Below are 24,706 nucleotides of genomic sequence, written 5' to 3'. Positions count from 1 at the left end.
ACTCATAGATTGGTTTTAAAGTCAGTGTGCCAATAATGTTATTAAGGAATATGGATAAGAAGAACAGTTTGTGTGATGGAACTAGATTGCGGATAATTAATTTGAGTAGGCGTTTTGTTGTAGTAAAGTTATTTCAGGTAATAATACTGGTTATCACACTTATATAATTCGTTGTAGTCTAACATCTTCATCTTCAGATAAGAAACTTTTATTTAAATTGAAGAGAATGTAGTTTTTTCTAGTTGTAGTTTGTTTTGCAATGACCATTAACAAAAGTCAAGGTCAATCTTTAGCAAGATTTGACATATATCTCAGAGACCCGGTGTTTACATATAGACAACTCTATGTGGCTTTATCAAGAGTGAAGAGTGATGTTAAAATTCTTATATTAAACAAGGAAGACAAAGCTACAAATAAAGAATGAATATAATTTATAAGGAAGTCTTTTTAGTAGCTTATGAATTTTACATTTTTAACTTTTGATAATGTTTTCAAATATTGTAATTAAAATGTTGTTTGGGTTTATCTTTGTATTTCACAATTATTAGTTTTCATACCAATATTATTTACAACTTAAAGTATGTTGTAGTCCCGAATAACATATAACAACTTATGTTGTCTTTTCAAATAATATGTGCGTGTTCGAAAATTTCAATATTTCCACCCGTGTCGTACACGGGTTAATAACCTAGTTATGTGATAAAAACAAACTAGTGTTATGTGGTTTTTTTATTATTATTTTAGTCTTGTATAAGGTTAAACCATAAAGACACATATGCAATTTGTATTGTTTAACAAACACAAACCAAGGAGTTTAATGGAAAGACTGGAGGTTAGGAAATAATTTGGTCCTTTTTCAACAGTTGCAAAAATAAAAACCATGTTGGAAAAACGACCATGTGTCGAGAAGGTGGATGTCCCTTGGAAGAAGAGGTCAAATTTTTGGGATTTACCTTATCGGAGATTGGTGAAGGTAAAACATTTCTTAGATGTGATGCATATTGAAAAAAACGTATGCGATAGTTTGTTGGGCCTGTTGTTAAACATTCCGGGGAAAACTACATATAGCATTAAGGTGCGTAAAGACTTGCAAGAGATGAGAATTCAAAAAGAGCTTCAACCTGTTGAAAGTGAGGACTCGTTTTATCTAACACATGCGTGCTACAATGTGTCAAAAAAGGAAAAAAAATAGTTTGTGAATGTTTACATAGTATTAAGCTTCCATCATCATATTCTGCAAACATTAAGAAGTTGGTGTCGTTGAAAGATTGTAAGCTGCTTGGCATGGAGTCTCGTGATTGTCATATTCTGATGACACATATGATTCCCATTGAAATTGGTGGTTTGTTACCACCGAACCTCCGACATACAATCACTAAACTCTGTTTGTTTTTTAATATAGTCACCCAAAGGTCATGATATCGAACAATTGGATATATGGAAAAATGATGTTATTGTTACCCTGTGTGAGCTAGAGATGTTTTTTCCACCGCCATTTTTTTGATATAATGGTTCACCTAGTGGTTCATATTGTACGGGAGATCAAGAGTTGTGGCCCTGTATTCCTACGTTACATGTACCCCTTTGAAAGGTATATGGGTTTCTTAAAAGGTCATGTAAGAAATCGTAATCGACCCGATGGTAGCATCGTTGAAGGTTATACAACTGAAGAGGTGACTAAGTTCTACACAGGTAATGATCGATATAACATTTTGATTAATACCAATTATCTTTTTGATAATATATTAACTAATTTATTCACAGGTTATTTGGAAGATGTAAAAAAGTATTAGTGTTTCGAAACTCGTCATTTGTGGCAGCTTGCGGACGTGGGAGTAACTGGTCCAAAAGTATTCAGCTCACGCCCGAAGTTGCTACAACCTGCACATTTTGTTGTTTTGGAGCATATGACATTATGACTCTGTATATTGAAGAACACATGAATGTATTACGATCAACATATTTAGGGAAGACATATAAATAATACGAAAAGCAACACAACAAAAAGTTTTGTTGGTGGATAAAGGATAGGGTAGTGGAAGCTTATGGAAAAACAAATGTTGATGACACTATTCAAAGGCTGGGGCAAATTTTATAGTAACATGTTACCATGGGTATGATATTAACGGTTATACGTTTTACACAATAGCTCAAGATACAAGAGTGCAACTGTAACATTCGTTACTTTTCAAATCCGAAACCCGACCCGTTTATTTTATCTTTTTCTTTCTTTTGCCTCACTTATTATTCGAACGCTCGTTACTAATTCCCGCCTTCGTTTAACTTTATATATATTTTGTTTATTGATAATAGCTATGATTTCTATTCAATAATACCCCCTCTAACTAACTTATTACCACTTTTGAAGCCACACCTATACACCAGGGACTATATTGCAAAATTCCCAAAACCTTTTCCCTCTTTCCCTATCTTCCCGTCATCACCATCGTCGTCCCCATGCCACGCCATTACCATTTTTAAATCCGTCAAATCCGGCCTTAATCAACAAAATCGACGTTACCAAATCAATCCTTGATCCTTAACGCGTTCCACCGACACCCTAATTGTGGTAAATTGAGCAATTGACAGCTATCAACTCCAAAACAAACCACTGACCAAATCGCTCTTAAAACCCTATATAAACTCGATCTTTTTGCAATTAAACTCGTCCACACAATCCTTACTACATCACGAGCTAAACCCCTAAGACAAATAATCCCTAAACTGTTGTTACAGTTGATTTCGCAATCAAGCTTGAGCCGCTAGCCCTAGTTAGCCGTCCACCCCAAATTCGTTAACAATAGAGGTAACATGTTTATGCATATTGTTCGTTTATGCGCGATTAACAGTAACCCCAATTCAAATTCTGCAAACGAACAACAATTGAGCCAATTTAAATTCTAGGGTTTATGGTTAAATTGTGTTTATGAACATAAAATATATATTATTTTTCCAATCTGGTTTAATCACAAGTAACACACCAGCCTGATGGCTGATGTGTGTATAATTAAGACACTGGAACCAGTCCAGGCGCGGGTTCGAGCCCCCTGGACCCGGTTTTTTGTATTTTATTTTTATTTACTCCTTTTCCTTTACCATACTTAATATAACTTATAAATATCAAATAATAAATGTTATTTTTTTAACCGAACCCCAGCTTTATGTTTTCTCTTCTTTTCGAATTTGTGTTTCGTAATACATATATATATATATGTATATATATTATATATATAAAATACCTATTTATTTTATTAATAACAATAACAACAATAATACTAATAAAAAAATAGTAATAGCGTAAACTATAAAGGACTCGAAAATACTTTTAAATTGGTTTGTAACCATTACGTCGTGTCGTATTATTTTTTTTACTATTTCTACCCTCTAGTTATATTATTTGCAAACTTTTGATAATTAAACTAATAGTATTATATAAAATTGTACGTAAACCCTATCAATTCCTAAATCGGCCATACGCCTTGTTATTATTCCTTTAATCTTAATTAATTATATTATTATTAACTAGGAACTTTTGCCGACGTATCCCAAGGAGCTCGACCTTTTCTATCTTATTTCTACCACCATCTCATATTCCTAAATCGGTCCACGTCTATTTAGTTGTTTACATTTTCATAAGAATTGTAATACTCATCATTTACATATGAATTGTGGTTTTTATCTATGTAAGTATCTCAACTAAAAATTTATGTATTCTCACCAACATTCGTGTTGACAAACTCTATTTTTATACATGCTACAGGTACAAATAATTTACATTGGTCAAGATTGAAGATAATAGTTTTATCTTATGATATTGTTCATAATACAAAACATGATGTAATTGTTTTGATTATTATAATTGTGTACTTGTTTTGATATTAATGAATTAAATAATTATTGTCGCTTTAATTAGTGTCTTTTGAGCTAGTGTCCAATCAATACGTTACGCCCCGGCATGTTCCGCCTTTGGTCGGGGTGTGACAGCAACGCAAAACAACGAAGTGACACTACTGACCTTAAGTACCGAATTTGACCGATCGAATAATAGTTCAAGATTAAGATTAGCCAAAAACTCATATTATGGTGTCATAGAAAAAAAATGGAAGTTAGAACTATGGAGAAAAAGTAATCATACTCTTTTTTAAATGTAATTGGGTCAATAATGGTATTGACATTAAAGTTGACGCAAATGGTTTTACGCTTGTTGACCTTAAAACAGACGGGTATAAATCGGAATCATTCGTTCTCACTACTTAAGCCACACAATTGTTTTATGTCAAAGAACCAAGCTCAAAAAAATATCACAGAGTATTGCAAGGTAAATAACGTATTCTTGGAGTTGATCATGTTGTATACGAGGAAGAGTACAACAAATTTGACGAGATCCTGCCATTTTCTGTCGATACTCAACCTAGAAAAGAGTCTGAAACGAGGGAACATATTTACGGTCCGACCACAATGAGGGTGAAGTAGTGGAAAAAAATGGAAAAAAGTAGCATCGATCAAGTGTTTAGTTATTTATAAGGAGTATTAAACTGTAGTTTGTTAATCAAAATAACTATGATAATTTTTTTTACAGACGAATAAACTAATAGAGTGTTATGTTGTAGTCGAATGTAAATACATTGAAAGTTATGAAAATTAATACGTTACAAGCGCTATACAATGACATAAAAAAGTAACAAGGAAATAAACTAATATATTAAATACTATAAGACAAAATAAAAAAAATAATAACAAAATAAACTAATAAAGTTGAATTGAAAAAATTATGCTATCTTGATTCTACCAGTTATTGAAACAAACCGTTTAGGTTTCATAAATAATAAAACGGTTTTAGCTAAGTTGTTATTTTAACATTGAGTGTCTGTTTTGTATGGGGTAATGGAATGGGCGATGTAATGGAATGAGCGAGGGAATGGAATGAACGAGGTAATGGAATGAATCATTACCATGCCATTGACATGTTTGGTTACCATGTGGGAATGAAATTAATTATTAGTTTTTATTTTTGGTAAGCTAGAAAAGATCGGAATAAAATAAAAGTGGTAGTGAGTGGCAGTGAGATGGTGAGGGTGGGCAGCGAGCAGTAATGGTGGCGGCGGCGGTGGGCGGGAGCCAGGTGCGATTGTTGGTGGTGGCAGGTGGCGGTGATAGTGGGTGGTGGTGGCGGTTGCAGTGTTGAGCGGTGGGTGGAAGGCGATGGTGATGATTGGGAGCGATGGTTGGTGGTGGCGGTGGGGGGCGGCGAAGGTGGGTGGCGATGGTGGTGGCGGATGCGGGTGGTGGTGGTGCAAGCGGTGGTGGGTGGGTGGTGGTGGTGGTGAGAGGGCAACAGGTAGTGGTGGTGGGAGGGTGACTGAGGCGATATAGTGTGAAAGATGGATGAAATGAAAAAAAAAACAAGGGGGTGGATGAAATAAATTTGGGGTGTTTTAAGGGGAATGAATTTGGACTTTTACATTTTGCTTTAAGTGTTATACATAATGCGGTTACGTAAATTACGAACTCATTGAACCATATTAGGTACACGTGAATACGTGATTTATGCGGTTCTTATAGTTCTCAATATAAATTAATTTTCAAAGGAACACGTCCATATATTTATGATTAAGTTCATGAGATAAGTGATTTTAACGTGAAAGATTCAAGAAATGTAAAAAGAGATCTCAACCACTATAACACTTTTATTATTAATGGTCAAAATTAACAATGACATATTTCTAATTAAATGGACATATAATGTATGACTTAATTAGCTAAGTTAGTATTGGAATTAACTTTTCTTATTATTGGCATCTTTCTTCATAATTAAATGAGTCCATATGATTTTAAATGCTAGTTATTATTATTACCATTTTTGTTTTTATTATAAAATTATGTGATAAAAACAAACTAGTGTTACATGGTTAGTTTTATATTTTTTTATAATTTTTAGTCTTGTTTAAGTTTAAATCATAAAGATACGTATGCAATTTGTATTGTTTTCCTATAGTTTATTATGCTTTTCACTCTCTTTTTATTTTGTTTATATTTTATCATATAACGTGTAGGTGTTTTATGACTAAGTTGTATGATTGATATTTTTTTACACATCTGCCTATATTATTAAAGCACAACTTTTTTGTATATGTCATTTAACTAGTTTATCCTCATAGGATGTCAAATATACAATCTCTATAAATAAATTATTCTCCTAATAAACAATTTAATTTTAAATATTAACTCATAAGCGAGAAGGTTTCAAAATAAATGGTTATAATCACCATTTATTGAGTAATAAAGTAAATTAACTTTCTTCATTGTTATTTTTAAAAATTTTAAGTGTTTGTTATTTTATTTTATTTTATTTTTGGAAATTATTTATGAACGTCTGGACTGGATATATGGATTGAAATGATGGTTTAAGTTACGAGGTTGGGATTTTATTGTCACACCCCCATCTTAGGCCTAGGAGTACGATCAATAGTTGGTACCACATTTGTAAATAAATCAGAGTTACGTTCAATTAGCGAAAGTCTTATAAACATGTGGATTTAACTTATAAATATTTAAGTACAAAAGACGGGATATAAAATATTCCCGTTTAAGTTTAAAGGATTATTTGTTTTACAAAACCACCATTTTTAATACTTTAAGTTTATACAAAACAAATTCGAGCCATCGGATATATAAGTAGCACTTCGACACTCCAAGTGCTAATCTTGGTCACCTGCAAAATGTAAATAAAATACGTCAGCAACGAATGCTGGTGAACACACTGACGCTAAAATATTTTCTTTTACTTTATTACCCCTCGAGACTACACCTGCCTCGGCCCAACGTGGCTTAGGAATAATAAAGTTAAACAACACATTTATAAATTTGAGTGTCTACTCTAGGTCACCTCAGCAAACACCGCAGCGTTCGACTTAGTTAAGTACCCGTACGTATACACAATGGCCGTGCTTCCCGCGGGAAAGCGTCCTACGACCAAGCGTGGTGCGGTGTGCCCACCGCGTACTACCACATATGTAAGGATCCAGACAAACGTATACTACAATCTGAGGACTAGGCTTATACTCTTATTTATAACGATTTTAGGAACACGTAGTCCATTGTAAACAATTTTCATATAACATGTTTGACTCGTTTGAAAATAAGTTGTAAAAGTTTGGGGGCGTATTCACCTTTTCGCTTTGGGATCGGCTGCAACACCGTCCGAGGGTCTTTCCCTTGCTATCTCGCACCTATAGTACGAGTATAACCATTTGTTAGTCGGATATACAATCCGGCTTAAGACCTTTAGTCTTATTTTATAACTCTAACTCGATGAACCTTTAGTTCATAGATCTCTTTTACTTGAAAAGCTTTAGTTTAAAAGTAATTATAAACCTTTAGTTTATTTATAAAACCCGACGTTTCTTCTTCTCTAAGAAACATATTCTTTTTCTTTTATTATTTAAGAATACTCACTATCACTTAAATAATATTTTCATAACAAAGAATATATACTTTTACACATATATATGTATAAATATTCATATTCTTATCTTTTGTTTCTTTCTTTGTTATGTTATCTTTTTCTTTTATCAAGGTATCGAGTATAACCTCGACTTAAGGTTCAAGCCTTTATAATATTTTATTATTATATTCATTGGCGTTAAGCCTTACCTTAAAGGCTTATGAAAACCTTAACGATTCGAGCAGCACTCCAAAGCCGCTTTACCTTCTTTGCTTTCTTGATCGAGTTTCCCTTCTCGTCACCTTTCTTTCAACACGTCAAACGAATAGACACCAACTTCAATACTTGTCGTCACGCCTTTCAAGACCCATTGCCATCTTATAACAAACGCCTTCTTGGTATGTGGGTGGAGGGTGGAACGAACTTCGAGGAAACGTTGACACGGAAATCGAGGATCGGGGCACGATTATCGAGGAAGTATGGCACGTTTATCGAGGTGGATCGAGGGTACGTATTTCGAGGTGTAGAGAGATGTTAGAGAGAGAAAGCTGTACTGATTTGTGGTGTGGAGAAATGAGATCCCTACCTTGCTATTTATAGACAAAATCTGGTGTCCCATCGCGGTACGCGACGGCCTCCTTGGCACCCGTCGCGTACCGCGACGTAGCCCTGGCCAGTCACAACGTAGGTCTGCCACGTGTCGCCACGTGGCAGACGGTGTGCCACGTGGCGGACGACGTGCCACGTGTGGTCACGTGGCGGGACACGTGGCGACCGGTGTGCCACGTGTGGCCACGTGGCAGGCCACACGTCTCGCTGTCAGACACCCCATCGCGATACACGATGGGTCTCTCTTCTGATCCATCGCGCTGCGCGATGGGTCAGGAAAACAGAATCTTCATTTTTAACCCTTAGATTTGGAATTTGGTAAATTTGGTCCCTAGACTTTGGAAAATTGACATTTTGAACTCGAAATTTTCATAATGTTACATTCTCCCCACCTTGAAATAAATCTCGTCCTCGAGATTGCTTTACAAGAACAAGTGGGGGTATTTCTTTTCTTATTTTCGATTCGAGTTCCAATGTATATTCGGGCCCTCTACGCGAGTCCCATTTAACTTTCACAATTTTCAATGTTCTTCTTTTTAATTTATTTGTTTTCGAATCTTCTATTTGAATTGGACGTTCTACAAATTTTAAATTTTCATTTATTTCAATGTCTATTAAAGGCATAGCTAAAGATTCATCAGTTAAACATTTACGCAGATTCGAAACGTGGAATACATCATGTATCCCTTGCATTTCCTTAGGCAGTTGCAAACGATATGCAATAGTGCCGATTCGTTCAAGTACCTCGAAGGGTCCAACAAATCAAGGACTTAATTTTCCTTTCTTACCGAAGCGAACTACGCCTCTCCAAGGCGATACTTTCAAAAGAACTTTTTCACCAACATTAAATTCTAACGGCTTACGACGGATATCGGCGTAACTCTTTTGGCGATCACGTGCCGTCTTAAGTCGTTCTCGGATTAGAAGAATTTTGTCGGTGGTTTCTTGGACTATCTCGGGTCCAGATAATTGATTGTCTCCGGTTTCAGACCAACACACGGGCGTTCTACACTTTCGACCATATAACGCCTCGAATGGTGCGGCTTGAATACTTGTGTAATAACTATTGTTATACGGGAATTCCATTAGAGGTAAATGGTCATCCCAACTTCCACCTAAATCAATCACACAAGCCCGAAGCATGTCTTCCAACGTTTGAATTGTCCTTTCGCTTTGCCCGTCAGTTTGTGGATGATAAGCAGTGCTAAGGTTAAGTTTTGTGCCTAAGGCTTGTTGGAAGCTTTTCCAAAAGTGAGATGTAAAATGACTGTCTCGATCAGAGATCATAGACAGCGGTACTCCATGCAAAGTAACGATATTTTTTACATAAATACACGCTAATATATCCATTGATTATGATTTATTAATGGGTATACAGTGTGCGGACTTCGTTAGGCGGTCCACAATCACCCATATTGCATTGTGTTGTCGAGTCGTTTTAGGGAGTTTGGTAATGAAATCCATGGTAATTAACTCCCACTTCCATACGGGAAGTTCAGGTTGCTGGAGCAATCCCGAAGGCTTTTGGTGTTTAGCCTTGACTTTCAAACATGTTAAACATTTGGCAACATGCGAAGCGACATCCTTTTTAATTCCATTCCACCAATAATTTGCTTTGAGATTATGGTACATTTTGTCACTTCCAGGATGCATCATATATTTGGATTTGTGAGCTTAGTTCAATATTTTCTCACGCAAGTCCCCAACGACTGGTACCCAAATTCTATTGCCGAGTCTAAGGATACCATCGTCACCTTTGACTAGCGAGTCAATGGTGCCGTTACGTTTTTCGTCGGAGATTTGGTTTTCAGCGATTGCTTGAATTTGGGCATATTTGATTTGCTCGAGGAGGTCGATTTGGAGTTCTAGCCTCAACGCTCGGACTCTTTTTGGCTTTTCGTGCTCTTTACGACTTAAGCCATCAGCCACAACGTTGGCTTTACCTTAATGGTAGACTATCTCGCAGTCTAGTCATTAAGAGTTTCCATCCAGCGTCATTGACGCATATTAAACTCTTTTTGATCAAAGATATACTTTAAGCTTTTATGATCAGTGTACACGGTAAATCTTACTCCATAGAGATAGTGCCTCCATATCTTAAGTGCAAAGATTATGGCGCCTAACTCTAGATCGTGAGTTGTATAATTCTTTTCGTGTACTTTGAGTTGACGAGAGGCGTATGCGATTACTTTCTTTCCTTGCATTAGTACACATCCCAAGCCGAAATGGGATGTGTCGCTAAATACCACAAAATCCTCAGTACCTTCTGGCAAGGCCAGTATAAGTGCTTGGGTGAATTTTTGTTTAAGTATATCGAACGTCTCTTGTTGATTTGTTCCCCATTCATATTTGATGTTCTTGCGAGTCAAAGAAGTTAAGGGAACAACGATTCGGGAAAAGTTTTCAATGAACCTACGGTAATAGTCGGCCAAACCTAAGAAACTTCTAATCTCGGTTGGCGATTTTGGAATCTCCCACTTAGAGATAGCTTCAATCTTAGCGGGATCGACTTGAATACCGTTGACGTTAATGATGTGTCCAAGAAATTGTACATCGTGTAACCAGAACTCACATTTCGAGAATTTAGCATACAACTTCTCGGTTCTAAGAATTTCAAGCAATGTTCGAAGATGGACTTCATGACCAGCCTTAGACTTAGAATAAATAAGTATGTCGTCGATGAATACGATAACAAATTTATCCAAGTAAGGCTTGCAGATACGATTATTCATGTCCATGAACGCGGCTGGAGCATTAGTAAGTCCAAACGGCATGACTGTGAACTCATAATGTCCATACCTTGTTTGAAAAGTGGTTTTCGGAATATCCTCGTATTGGACTTTGAGTTGGTGATAGCCGGAACGAAGATTGATTTTAGAAAAGAAGCTAGCACCTTGAAGTTGGTTAAAAAGATCATCGATTCGGGGGAGTGGATATCGGTTTTTGATTGTGACTTTGTTCAACGCACGATAGTCGATACACATACGCATGGATCCGTCCTTCTTCTTGACAAATAGGATTGGCGCTCCCCATGGTCTACACCATCAAAAACACACACAAATACTATCCTATAACCCGAGTCAAGATCCGAAGGCGAAAACACGAGATTATTGGGGCTAGAACGTTGAGACGAACCGAACCTACATCAAAGACCAGCTCGTGTTCGTAGTTCGACTTGTTTAAGGTATGTTTATAATTAGAAATCGATCATTTAGATTCAGATTTGTTAAGGTAATCCTAGATCTGTATAAATGTGATGAAAACGAATCAAACCAACCAATACACCGTGCAATTCGTGAACATTAGATTGGTTAATTGAATGAGTGTTGAGCCACACTTAAATATATATAAATCGCACCCCTTAAACATGAATATTTGGTCGAACAAAGGGTTAGGGTTTGTAGGCGCTGTAATTCCGAATCCATTGATACCTAAATCGCGTTATTTGGTTAAGAAACGAAGGTTTAATTGCAGATCTAAGATATGTTGACTATATGTTGTTCTTGACGATTTTGACTTTGACCTCTGAGTCAAAGTCTGGATAAGATCGGTGTAATTCGTTAGGAGAAGGTAACGAATTAATTAACCCAATTCGTTATGGCAAGGTAACGAATTAGTTCACCAATTCGTTATGATCAGATAACGAATCAAGTGATTCGTTACTTACCCAATTCGTTAGGATAACGAACTAGACAACGAACCAGATAACGAATCAGGTGATTCGTTACTCGCCAATTCGTTAAGAATAAAGTAACGAATCAGGGCTTGTTCAGATAACGAATTGGAATGACGAATCAGATGATGACCAGATGACGAATCAGTTAACGAACTAGATTATGAAAGATAACGAATTAGGCTTGATTCGTTATAGAGAACGGATTAACGAATTAGAAAATAATTTAAATTCCTAATGGAAAATGTGTTAAGATAGTTAATGAAAATAAAATTTTTCCAGGGGCTGCCGCCCCTAGAACCCCGCTGCCAGGGGCGCTGTCCCCCGACCCCTGTTCGTTGTGGGTAATAATTGAACTAGAAAGACGATATGGATAGTGATAGTTAATTGATACGTGTAATTGTTATACAGTTAGTCGTGCGCAGCTCAAGAAAGGGATTAGCATAAATGGTGAACGTAACCGCATTCAGGTGAGTTTCTAGCCCCATTTCCTTGTTATGTTTTCGGGGTTGTGTGCATACTCGATGTGAATGTTAATACACTTACCTTAAATGGTAAGTGTATGTCTTAATGACGATTGTGATAGTTATGTATGTATGCTCGACAGTACGTGAACGACCTTCGGGTATTGCACGTATTGTTAAGGCAAGTATAGTGTAGTATGTATGATATGTGTATGTGAATAAGGAAGTATGTACGACTATGATATGTATGGTATTAAATGTATGGAAATGATAATGAAAGGTAAGGTAAGGTTAAGGGGTTGCATACCCTAATAATATATGCGAAGGTTAAAGGGTTGCATACCCTAATAATATATACGAAAGTTAACGGGTTGCATACCCTACTAATATATGCGAAGTTTATAGGGCGTAATGCTCTTTAAAACGTAAGGTATGGTAATGCAAGTATGAAAGTATGAAGTATGTACTAAAGTATATAGTTATGAATATGTTGTATGGAGTATGATTAACTAGAACTCACTCAGCGTAGCTAACTTTTAGTATGCACGCAGGTGAGTAGAATGAGACAGCTGTCTTGAGCGGGGGCACATGGCAGAAGAATAAGAGTCTGGCATCTGAAGACCGAAGACGTTTTTAGTTAATGTTTTTGATTTGAAAGACAATATGTTCGTTAAAGACAAAGTTATGGATTTGATTGTAATGTTTATGAAAGTTTTTAATATTCCGCGAATGTTTTAATTAACTCTGATATTTAGAACTGTGTTTATAAGTAAATCCAACGTCCAAAGTAGGGCACCGGTAACGGGGCCTTACAGTTCCCTACATTCTTCGATATTAATAGGGTCAGTCCCCTACATTCGCAGATATTATTAGGGTCGGTTCCCTTTTATAACTATACCTCCCATACCTTTCTATACATTCATAATTATAACTTCCATACGTTCATACATCATTTATACATCACATATATATCAATCATATCTTTAAACTATCCCTTGACGGTACATGCAATATCCGAAGATCGTTCATGCATCGTCAAGCATTCATTCATACGTAAATAATATAAGACATACACTTACCACTTAAGGTTAGTGTATTAACTAATCACATCGAGTATGCACACAACCACGAAAACATAACAAGGAATGGGGCTAGAGACTCACCTGAATGCGGTTACGTTCACCATTTATGGTTATTCCTTTCTTTAGCTGTGCGCGACTAACTGTATAACAATTACACGTATCAACTATCTATCGCTACCCATATCGTCATTATAATTATAACCCTCAACGAACGGGGGTCCGGGGGCAGCGCCCCTGGCATCGGGGTTCTAGGGGCGGCAGCCCCTAGCGGGGTTCAAGGGGCAGAGCCCCTTGATGGGGTTAAGCTGCCAGGTCAGTTTGGAAAAATTTTATTTTCATTAACTGTCTTAACACATTTTTCACTAGAATTCTTAATTATTATTTTATTTGCTAACTCATAAAGTTCGAGGGATTATTTGTAATTATATCATTCTTTTCTAAGTCTAGGGACCTTTCTGTCATTCTTTCAAAGTCTACTTCGTTATCCAGTTCGTTAACGAAGGAGGCTCATTCGTTATCTCTTGACGAATTGGTCCATATAACGAATCAGTCCATATACCGAATTGGTCTTATTAACGAACTGGCCTTTGACGAATTAGGGTTAGTTCGTCATTCTTTCCTTAACGAATTGAAATAAATAATTGATTAACGAATGAAGCTAGTTCATTATTCTTCATTAACGAATTGACATAACGAATTGATGTCAGTTCGTTACTTCTCCGTTAGCGAACTAGGGTTAGGTCAGAGAATGTGTAAGGCCCCGTTCCCGGTAGCCCTACTTTAGCGTCGGATTTACTCATAAACACAGTTCTTACAAATCAGAGTTAATAAAAACTTTCGCGGAAAATAAAACTTCGATCATACTTTACAAAGCATTACAAACTTTTCTTTAAATCATAACATAAAACATTGTGTTAAAACATTATTTCCTTTATCATTAGATGCCAGCCGTTCACTCCATGCCATGTGCCATCCTCATGCTAGTTCTTTAATCTGCTCACCTGCGTGCATACTAAAAGTCAGCTACGCTGAGTGAGTTCTAGTTAATCAGGCAACTTGTCATACAACCACTACACACAACATATGCGTATCCGAAGACACATAATCCACTATCTAACCTTCTACTGCTTAACCACTTAATTACCCCTACAACTTAACCTCTTAATTACCCCTACAGCTTAGCCACTTATGCCACTTTATGCCACTTTAATAACGAATAACGTTATGCCACTTTGCCACTTTAATAACGAACTCACGCATAGGCTTACCCTACCACGTACTATCGTCATGCCACTAACACTCCTACTAGACCCTTGCGACTTCTATCACACCCTACTTCTACTTGTCTACAATGCACTTTATGTTATCACGTCATTCATATAATAATCAAGTTACATCACAACATTTATATACACACTAATAACCAATTGGGGATCATTCCCGAATGACGATACACGCAATATCTGAAGATCGTTCGCACACCGACTAACCTACGCGTGCAATATCTGAAGATCGTTCACGCACCAACAGGCATCCATTCATAACATACATAAATATATGTATGTTATATTTATAGGCGGCAGCCCCTAGCAGGGTCCAAGGGGCAGAGCCCCTGGCTGGGGTCGAGCTGCCAGGTCAGCTTGGAAAAATTTTATTTCTAATAACTGTCTTAACACATTTCCCATTAAGATTTTAAATTATTATTTTATTCGCCATCACATTTTCCATAATGAATTAAGCTAATTCGTTATCACATCACAGTCTAATTCGTTATCTAGCACCAGATCTGATTCGTTATCTTTCCTTAGCTGATTCGTTATACTAGTTCGTCCTTTTTCATAACGAATTGGACCTTTATGACGAACTGGTCCTTCAACGAACTGAACCCTTAATGAACTAAACCCTTAACGAACTAAACCCTTAACGAACTGGGGTTCATTCGTCAGTTCTCCCTTAACGAATTGCTTAACGAACTGGAGCTTCTTCGTTACTTATCCTTAACGAATGACTTAACGAACTGCTTCTAGTTCGTTACTTCCTCTTAACGAAATGGATTGACGAATTGCCTTCTAGTTCGTTAAGTCACCGCTAACGAACTAGGGTTAGGTCAGAATGTCAGAAAACATTCTCTGATATCCTTACCTCGTACACCCAACTCCGGCGCCGCCTTTCCGGCGCTGCCTTCGCCGGAAAACCGGGATATCGCCGGAAAAACGATATCTCAGCCGTTTCACCACCGTTTTCATCGTTTTTCGTCCCGTTCGAACCAGATCTGAGCTAGGGTGACCCCTAAGCTCAGCTTAGGTTGGGTTTATATCCGATTCTACCCGGATCTCGTGACTCTAATGGTTTAACGGTGTCGGCTCGTCGTTTCATGACTAAATCTAACGGGTTTGAGTATAAACAACATCATACTATCATTACCTCGGGTCGAAAATCAATGCTTCTTCTATTTCGGCTAGAGAGAGATAAGTGTGTGTTTTGGTGGTGTATGGAATATGAGAAATGAAGGATTAAATGGGTAATTTAGGCTTATATAATTATGGATCATGGGCTTAAGCCCATGGTCTCATCCTTCTTTCCTTCATGACCCAAGTACATAACCCATATCCATTAACCAACACTAGCCCGACCCTTACTAACTCCTACTCTATTTTATTATTTCTCCGCTTACCCGAGTAAACTTTCCTGCAAATATTAAATAATACAATTAATATTATTTTAGAAATTTCGGGATGTTACAGAATGTCAGAAACATTCTCTGGCATTCCCTTACCTCGTACACACATTCTCCGGCGCCGTCAATGCTAGAAAAACGGGTGGTGGCCGGAAAAACGTATTTTCGCACCGTTTTCACCGATTTTCGTACCGTTCGATCCAGATCTGAGCTAGGGTGACCCTTAAGCTCATATTTGGATCGGTTTATACCCGATTCCATCTGAATCTCGAGATTTTAACGATTTAGGGTGTCGGCTCGTCGTTTCCCGGCTAGATCTAGCGGGTTTGGATCTATACAATATCATAATATCATTACCTCGGGTTGATGCTCGGGTTTCTTGGTGATTTCGGCTAGAGAGAGAAAGTAGGATGAGAGAGAGAGAGCTAAGTGTGTGTTTTTGATGGTGTAAGGAATATATGAAATGAATGGATTATGAGGTAATTATTATTTATATATGATGGGTCATGGGCTTAAGCCCATGGTCTTTCCCCTTTTCTTATTAACCCAAGTCCATTACCCATATTACTTAACCCAACACAGGCCCATCTCATAACATCTAACATTATTATTTATTAACCGAACGGAAAACAGGATGTTCAATAACACACAACTTATGTTACAATATCTACATGTTTAAGCTTCATAGTTTACAACATATGACTTCAGTAGATGATGAAGCTTTAATTAATATGTCTTTTTTGTTTCATTGTATAAGTTAGAAATATGTTTTAAATTGTCATGTTTCTCTAATTTTCTTTGTATATTGGATTATTTTAATTAAAACAATAATGTGATACCTTATATTAATAATCTTAGATTATCTGACGTACGTTTACAATTCACTAAAATGTATAACACACACACACACACACACATATATATATAAAGATTTATATATATTCATCCGTTTGTAACACAAGATCTAACCTAGTGATGTATTATGTTGTTTATTATGTTATCACATGCACATGGTGAAACTTATGTGTAATACTATATTAAAATATTTTTTTAACAATTGCTGTTTGTTTATATTTGTTTACGTTATATGTGTTTGTTTAGGTTACACACGTCAAAAAGTTGTGTTCGTAAATAGAAACATATATGGTGCTGCATACTATTTTGCGTTGTACTGTTGTAGACGTTAGAAAGTTACGTTAGTTAATGAACGTAAATTCCCTCGCTTATAAAGCTCTCACGCATTAACGCAACACATTCTCAACGCTAAAATGATTTATCGGTAGATTACACCTTATTACAAATATTACAAGGATATTAACTAAGGTTGTTACATAAACCGCGAACTCATTGAACCATTAATGTATTAGATACACGTGGATACGTGATTTATGCTGTTTTTATAGTTCTCAATAATATAAATTAATTTTCAAAGGAACATGTATATATATATATATATAGAAAATGGTTTAAATAAAAAACAATTGTTTTGTGAGAAGTGTGAGAAGACTTTAAAATAAAGTGCATCACCTAAATAGAACACTATACCATGTAAATAGGAAATTATACAACGTTTAGAAACTACCAATCTCAACCACTAGATCCGAGATCCAAGGGTCTATATATATTCTTATGTTTCTCACAAAATTATTATTTTTTATGGGTAAGGTTAATGTAAAAAATAATAGTTTTGTGAGAAACATAAGAATAGATGTATACCCTTGGATCTAGTGGTTGAAATTGATAATTTCTAAAAGTTGTATAGTTTTCTATTTACATGTTATAATGTCATATTTAGGTGGTGTACTTTATTTTAAATTTTTCTCACAGTTCTCACAAAACAAGTGTTTTTTATTTAAACCCTTATATATATATATATAAGGTGAAAATCTTAAGAGAACTTTTTAAAATTAGAATTTTAAGAACCATCTCAAGCCACAAAAAATCCTTTTAAAAAATAATAAAAAATTTATAAAACGAAAAAAACAAAATTTTTTAAAATGTAAAAAACCAAAAAATTTTATTTTTAATACCGGCTTCATAAAAAAACCACATAATTATACACATATGTATATTTGTATTTAATCTTGATTTACATAATGTACACATATATACATTATCATTTATCTTAATTGTATATATGTGTATAAAGAAATAACATGTACAAAATTAAAAAAAAAACAAGTATTATACATATATGTATACTTTGATATTTGTTTTCCAATTTTTTTTATATTTTAATGAAACCGGGATGAATAATATTTTTTTTTGTTTTTTACTTTTTTTATTTTCACATTTTTTTATAATTTTTTTAAGATGAGAGTTTTTTGTAGTCTAAAATGGTTTTCAAAGTTCTCAACTTCAAAATAGTTCTCACATTATCCTAATCCAATATATATATATATATATATATATATATATATAGGGGATGGTTCAAGAGAGAAATGATATTATTGTAAGAAATGAATATGGACCACTAGTTTTGTTTTAAGTTTTAAATGCTTAAATGTAAATAAAGAAACTATTAATTATTCTCTTTCTTAAATTAATATAACCAATAAACCATAATACTTATTTATTTAATTAATATAACTAATTAAATTATTATAATTAGAAAATATTTTCAATACTCATTTATTTTTATAACTTACTTTTTATTTCTTGAATTTTTATCTTACACAAGTATAATTTATTCATACATTAAAATTTCTTTCTATCCAAAACTAATTTCTTCCAACTCAATATATTAATATCCATCAACATATACTTACATTATGATGAATAATACCAAAAAACAATTTTATATGTGTTTGCATTAGATATCAACAAAAAACATAAAACCTACACAAAAGCGTATAATCTACACTTATTCTAAAATTAAGACAACATATAAGCTACACACGAAATCATTTAACATACTCGCAAAATTCATCATCAATAAAATACACACGCACACGAAAACATATAACCTACACACAAAAAACATATAACCTACACACGAAAATTTTATCTTACACAAATACAACTTATTCATACGTTAATTTCTTTTCAAAACCAATTTCTTCAAATTCAACATATCAATATCCATCAACACGTAGTTACATTGTGATTAATAATACAAAAAACTATCTTACACATGGTTGCATTAAATGTAAATAAAAATATACAACCTACACAAAAACATATAACCTACACTTGTTCTAAGAATAAGAAAACATATAGTTTACATATGAAAAACATATGACCTACGCATGTGTAGGGTATGTGTATCTTTGTGTAGTTTATATAATTGTTGATGTCGAATTACATATGTAAGTTATATGCTTTTTGTATGTTGTACGTTTTTATTGTTCAAAGCAAGTGTAGGTTATATAACTTTGTGTAGGTTGTATATTTATTGAACTTAAATTCGTTGATATATGCTAATATATTGAGTGAAAATTATTTTTTTAATATAAAGAAATAGCATTATATGAATAAATTGTATTTATGTTGAATAAAATGAAGAATGTTTAAACAAAAAATAAAACTAAAGTAGTGTTTTTATCTTTTTAATTATTATAGTTAAATTAGTTAGATATATTAATTAAAGATATTTATTATGGTTATATTAGTTGTATTAATTGGAGAGAGTGTGTGCATTTATTGTTGCATTTACATCTTTTTTATTTATTTTTAAATATTTAAAACCTAAAATAAAACTAGTGGCTCATATTCATTTCTCTCATTTCTTGCAATAATTTGATTTCTTTCTTGAACTTAAACATACACACACACACACACACATATATATATAAGAGTTCAAATAAAAAATAATTGTTTTGTGAGAAGTGTGAGACTTTAAAATAAAATACACCAGCTAAATAGGACACTATAACATGTAAATAGGAAACTATACAACTTTTTGAAACTAACAATCTCAACCATTGGATCCTAGATCTAAGGGTGTACATCTATTCTTATGCTTCTCACAAAACTATTGTTTTTTATATTAACCCTATCTTATATATATATATATATATGGTAGGGTCCTAAAAATAAGTAGTTTCTTAGGAAGACTATGAATAAATTATAGCCATTGCATCATGTTAATCAATGGTTGAGATTTAAAATTACCAAAAACCGACATAGTTTCCTAGAATTACCCTTTCACCATTATAACCAACATAGTTTGCTAGAATTGTTCTTCCACCATAGGTTGTAATGCCAAATGTCCAAACTCTAGTGGTTCTTACCATTCCTAGGAAACTTCTTATTCTTATTTGAACCCTTACACACACGCACACATGCGAGAGCGATTTTAATGTGAAAGATACGAAAAATGTAAGAAATCTCAACCACTATAACATTTTAATTAAGGGTCAAGTTATTATACAAATGGGAACAAAAAAGAGAAGAATGATAAGGACTTGCAGTCACACAAAAAAACCCATAAAAATAAATTTAAAAAAATAAATAAAAAATCATAAATCAAAATTTAATAAAAAACACGAAAAAAGTAAAAACACAAAAATGTTTCCACCGTCTTTCTCGTTATCATTAAAAAACAACGGTAAGTGAAAAAAAAGTCATTGTGTCTTTTTATTTATCACTGTGTTTTGTGTTTATTTCCGTCATTGATTATGTTTTTTTCCTTGACATTGTGTATTTTTTCTTTATATTGTGTTATATTTTGTTCGGCATTGTGTTATATTTTGCAATCTATTGTGTCTTTTTTTAGTTATAATTGTGTCTTTTGTTTATTTTCGTCATTGTGTCTTTGATCTCGGCATTGTGTCTTTTCGTCAACTTTTTATTTTTTTATTTTTATTTTTTGTATTTTTCTAGAACGGGAATGATGGCGGAAACATTTTAGTTTTTTAATTTTTTTAATTTTTTATTTATATTTTGAGTTATGATTTTATTTTTTATTTTTTAATTTTTTTTAGTGGTTTATTTTTTATCACAAATTCTTCTTATACTTTTCAATTTTGTCTCCTTTTGTATTTTAACTTTTTCCTTTAATTAATGGTCAAAATTAACAATGACATATTTGGTAATTAACTGGAACATTTAATGTATGACTTAATTAGCTAAAGGTAGTATTGAAATTACCTTTTCTTATTATTGATATCTTTCCTTATAATTAAATGGGTCAAGATGGTTTTAAATGATGATGATGATTATTATTATTATTATTATTATTATTATTATTATTGTTGTTGTTGTTGTTTTTTTTTTTTATAAAATTATGTGATGAAAACAAACTAGAGTTTTTTTACTTTTTATAATTTTTAGTCTTGTTTAAGTTTAAATCATAAAGACACGTATGCAATTTGTATTGTTTTTACTATACTTTATTATGCTTTTCACGTTTTTTTACTTTTTATTTTATTATATAACGTGTAGGTGTTTTATGACTAAGTTGTATGATTGATCTTTTTTCACAAATGATGTATTATGTTGTATATTATGCTATTACATACACATGGTGAAACTTATGTCTAAGAGCTATATTTAAATATTTTTGTAATAATTGCAATGTTTTTTATAATTTATTTTTTGTTTAGGTTATATGTGTTTGTTTAGGTTACACACGTCAGAAAGTTGTGTTCGTAAATGAAAGCATATATGGTGTTTTATACTATTTTGCGTAATACTGTTGTAGACGTTAGAAAGTTACGTTAGTTAATGAACGGAAATTCCCTCGCTGATAAAGCTCTCGCGCATTAACGCCAACACATTCTCAACATTAAAATAATTTATCAGCAGATTACACCTTATTACAAATATTACATGAATATTATATGTATATATCTTCTACAAGTGCATTTACTACACAAGATAATTTAAGGAAACCGAATAAATAAAAATATCTTGTATCTGATATCATCCATTTATGACTCCATGTAACTTTCTTATATAAAGACGCAGATTGTCCCAGGAATTTCATCCTTTTTCTATCAAGTCAAGATACCAAACAAATCCCAAATTTCTCTTTGATATGCATATCTCATGGAGACCAAGATACAAGGTACACAAATTTTAGTTTTTATTTTTATTTTCATGTTCTTACAATCCATCTTTCTCATTGTTGTAATGTATATCTATACTAATGTTTGTATCTTAATAATCAAAATCCATCACAATTTTAGCTTCACATCAATTGTTTTAACAATTGTAAATAACACAAATTTGATTTTAGCCTTTTAGGTTCGAATAATATTGTAAATTGTTCGGAAATTGAAACCCTAATAACGTTGGGTAAAATATAAAAATCGACGGACAGGATTAAACCTTGATATATTATTATTATTATTATTATTATTATTACTACCGTTTTGTCTGTTGGCCACGTGGTCACACCAACCAATTAAACACCGCCACGTATCTTCGTTCTTCAAAATGCTCCCACAAACCCCACCGCACAATACCCATCATTTTTCTTGACGATAATAATAATAATATGAAATTTAATAAATTGATTCATCGAATAACCAAAAACCCTAGAAATAATTTGTGGGTTTTGTTCAATTTCACCAAAATTGACTGTAATTTTGTGGGTTTTTAATTGTGATGATTACAGGGTAATCCCCCATGGTTTAAGCAAGTTTGGAGGCCGATTAATCGATTGCCCAACATGGTATGAATAATATTAACCCTAACCCTTGTTTTCATTTTGTTTAATTTGTGCAATTGGAGTCCAATTTTGTGTTAATTTAGTTGATCTATGTCATTATGATGTCATTTGTTTAAATTTAATTAAACCCAATTCAGGATTAACCTATAAAAACTCAAATTTTTTAGTTTAATTATGTAATGATATAGATTGATAACAAAAATTTTAAATCTGTTATGTGTCAGGACTCTCTGAATATATCCACAGAGGGTGGTTCGTGGTCGGATGACGAGCCCGAGGTGAACCGAAAGGGAACCGGGGTTTTCATTCCAAATTTGGAAATTTTTGAGAATGTTAATGATGAAGGGGAATCTGAAGAGCCCGTCTCGATAGATATCCTTCCATACGATATTCACGAAAGAATATTATCGTGCCTTCCGTTATCCGCATCGTTTAGAGCATCTTGTGTGTGTCAAAGATGGAAACAAATCGTTCATTCGCAGAGATTCACTTTAAAAGATGCTAATCTTTTGTCGGATAAAACATGGTACTTTATGTTCACGAGCTCGGTAGAGCCCGTGGGGTATCTTTATGACTCGGGTCTCAGGAAATGGTACAACTTTGAGCTCCCGTTTATGGTCCACCACACGTGGAACATTGCTTCGTCTTGCGGTCTTGTATCGTTTATGGATGACGAAAGAAGTAAGTCAATCTATGTTTGTAATCCCATTACTCGGGAATATCAAATTCTTAAAACCCCACCGAGCTCGGGTTTCCCGGTTTATAGCGCATTGGCGTTATCCGTTGACCAATCAAAGTCGAAGTACACCATCTCCGTCGTCAGGTCAATGCAAGATTCCGATGATTTCGTGTTATGGAAAGTTTCAATCCACGTTTATTATTCGAAGGAAAAGACGTGGCTGTCCTCGGTAACAGGGGCTATGCAAGGGTGGAGGCCCGGGGACGTAAGTGTAATTTGTGGCAACGTTTTGTACATTTTGGTCTTTTACACAAGACAGATTGATATTCAAAACCCTGTTCAAAACCTTCATGGGTTGGTAGCTTACAATCTTGATAATACTGAAGCGTCGGTTGGTATGTTGAGGGATGAATCGGTAATTTTAGCACCTTGTGCTCTTACGTGCGGGAGGTTGATGAATGTTCAAGGAAAGCTCGTGCTTGTTGGGGGTATCGGGAGGCTGAGCCGACCAGGGGTAATTAAGGGAATTGGGATATGGGTTCTTGATGGGAGTGTGTGGACAGAAATTACCAGAATGCCCCACAAGTTTGTTCAAGGTTTTGGTGAATTGGATGATGTTTTTGCTAGTAGTGGCGGTGGCGATTTGATTTACATACAGAGTTATGGTGGGACGGCTTTGCTTATATATGATATGGAGACGCGACAATGGTTTTGGTCGCAAAAGTGTTCGATGCATAAGAAGTTTCCACTTGAAATCTTTTCGGGGTTTTGCTTTGAACCTAGGCTGCAGTTCATGTAACATTTGAGGTGGTTTGGTTCTATGTTGTTTTTGTTTTGTTGCAAATTAGAAATGATATCTTGTTATTAGGGTATCTGAAATCTTGAATTTTGTATCTGTCTTTATACATGTTCTTATGTATCATTTTGTGGGGAAACATGTGTTGTTGGTTTTTGTGCAATCAAACATTTGAAGCATTTGCAGTGTTGTTTTTCCTATGACTCATCTGTTTTGGTGGAGACCATGACTGATTGGACTAGGAATCATGTCAATGACATATTTAAAGTTTATTTTTTTTAAAGTGATTTTTATAGAAAATGTTGATCTTGGTACCCTCAACCCGATACGAACATGACACAAGTTTTGACGGGTTGATACGAACAAACCTCATTTAATACGGAATTTATTATATTATATTTTTTCGTATAGATATAGTACCCCAAAACGGGTATTTTAAGTACGTTATTGATGTTTGTTTTTCTTTTATGTTTTGATTTTCGGTACAAAATATCTGATCGATTTAATTTATAACTTAAAAATATTTTACAAAAATAAGTATGACCCAATTAGGTCAACCTTTGAACCTGCCAGTTCGATCCCAAATGACCCGTTTTAGCTAATGTGCTTACGGGTTTGATCTCAACTAGTCTAGACAAAAGCAAATGCCACATGTATAAAAACCAA

The 24,706-nt window shown here is 34.2% G+C and overlaps 1 protein-coding gene across 1 annotated transcript; it reads left to right on the top strand.

Moving 5' to 3' along the window:
• The first annotated feature begins 1,508 nt into the window (after positions 1 to 1,508).
• Positions 1,509 to 24,197, top strand: LOC143570099 (F-box/kelch-repeat protein At3g61590-like). The gene is made up of 4 exons (XM_077055841.1): positions 1,509 to 1,692; positions 1,765 to 1,778; positions 22,512 to 22,568; positions 22,790 to 24,197. The coding sequence occupies exons 1-4, from the start codon at positions 1,509 to 1,511 to the stop codon at positions 24,041 to 24,043; spliced, it is 1,509 nt and encodes a 502-aa protein (XP_076911956.1). The 3' UTR covers positions 24,044 to 24,197.
• The last annotated feature ends 509 nt before the right edge of the window (positions 24,198 to 24,706 follow it).

This window comes from Bidens hawaiensis, unplaced genomic scaffold (genome assembly GCF_021521415.1).
Source record: "Bidens hawaiensis isolate Kalapana, Puna unplaced genomic scaffold, B.hawaiensis_p1.1 tig00024821_1, whole genome shotgun sequence".
Lineage (NCBI taxonomy): Eukaryota > Viridiplantae > Streptophyta > Magnoliopsida > Asterales > Asteraceae > Bidens > Bidens hawaiensis.
Note: the sequence above shows the minus strand (reverse complement) of the source record. Positions and strands in the feature narration are given on the sequence as shown.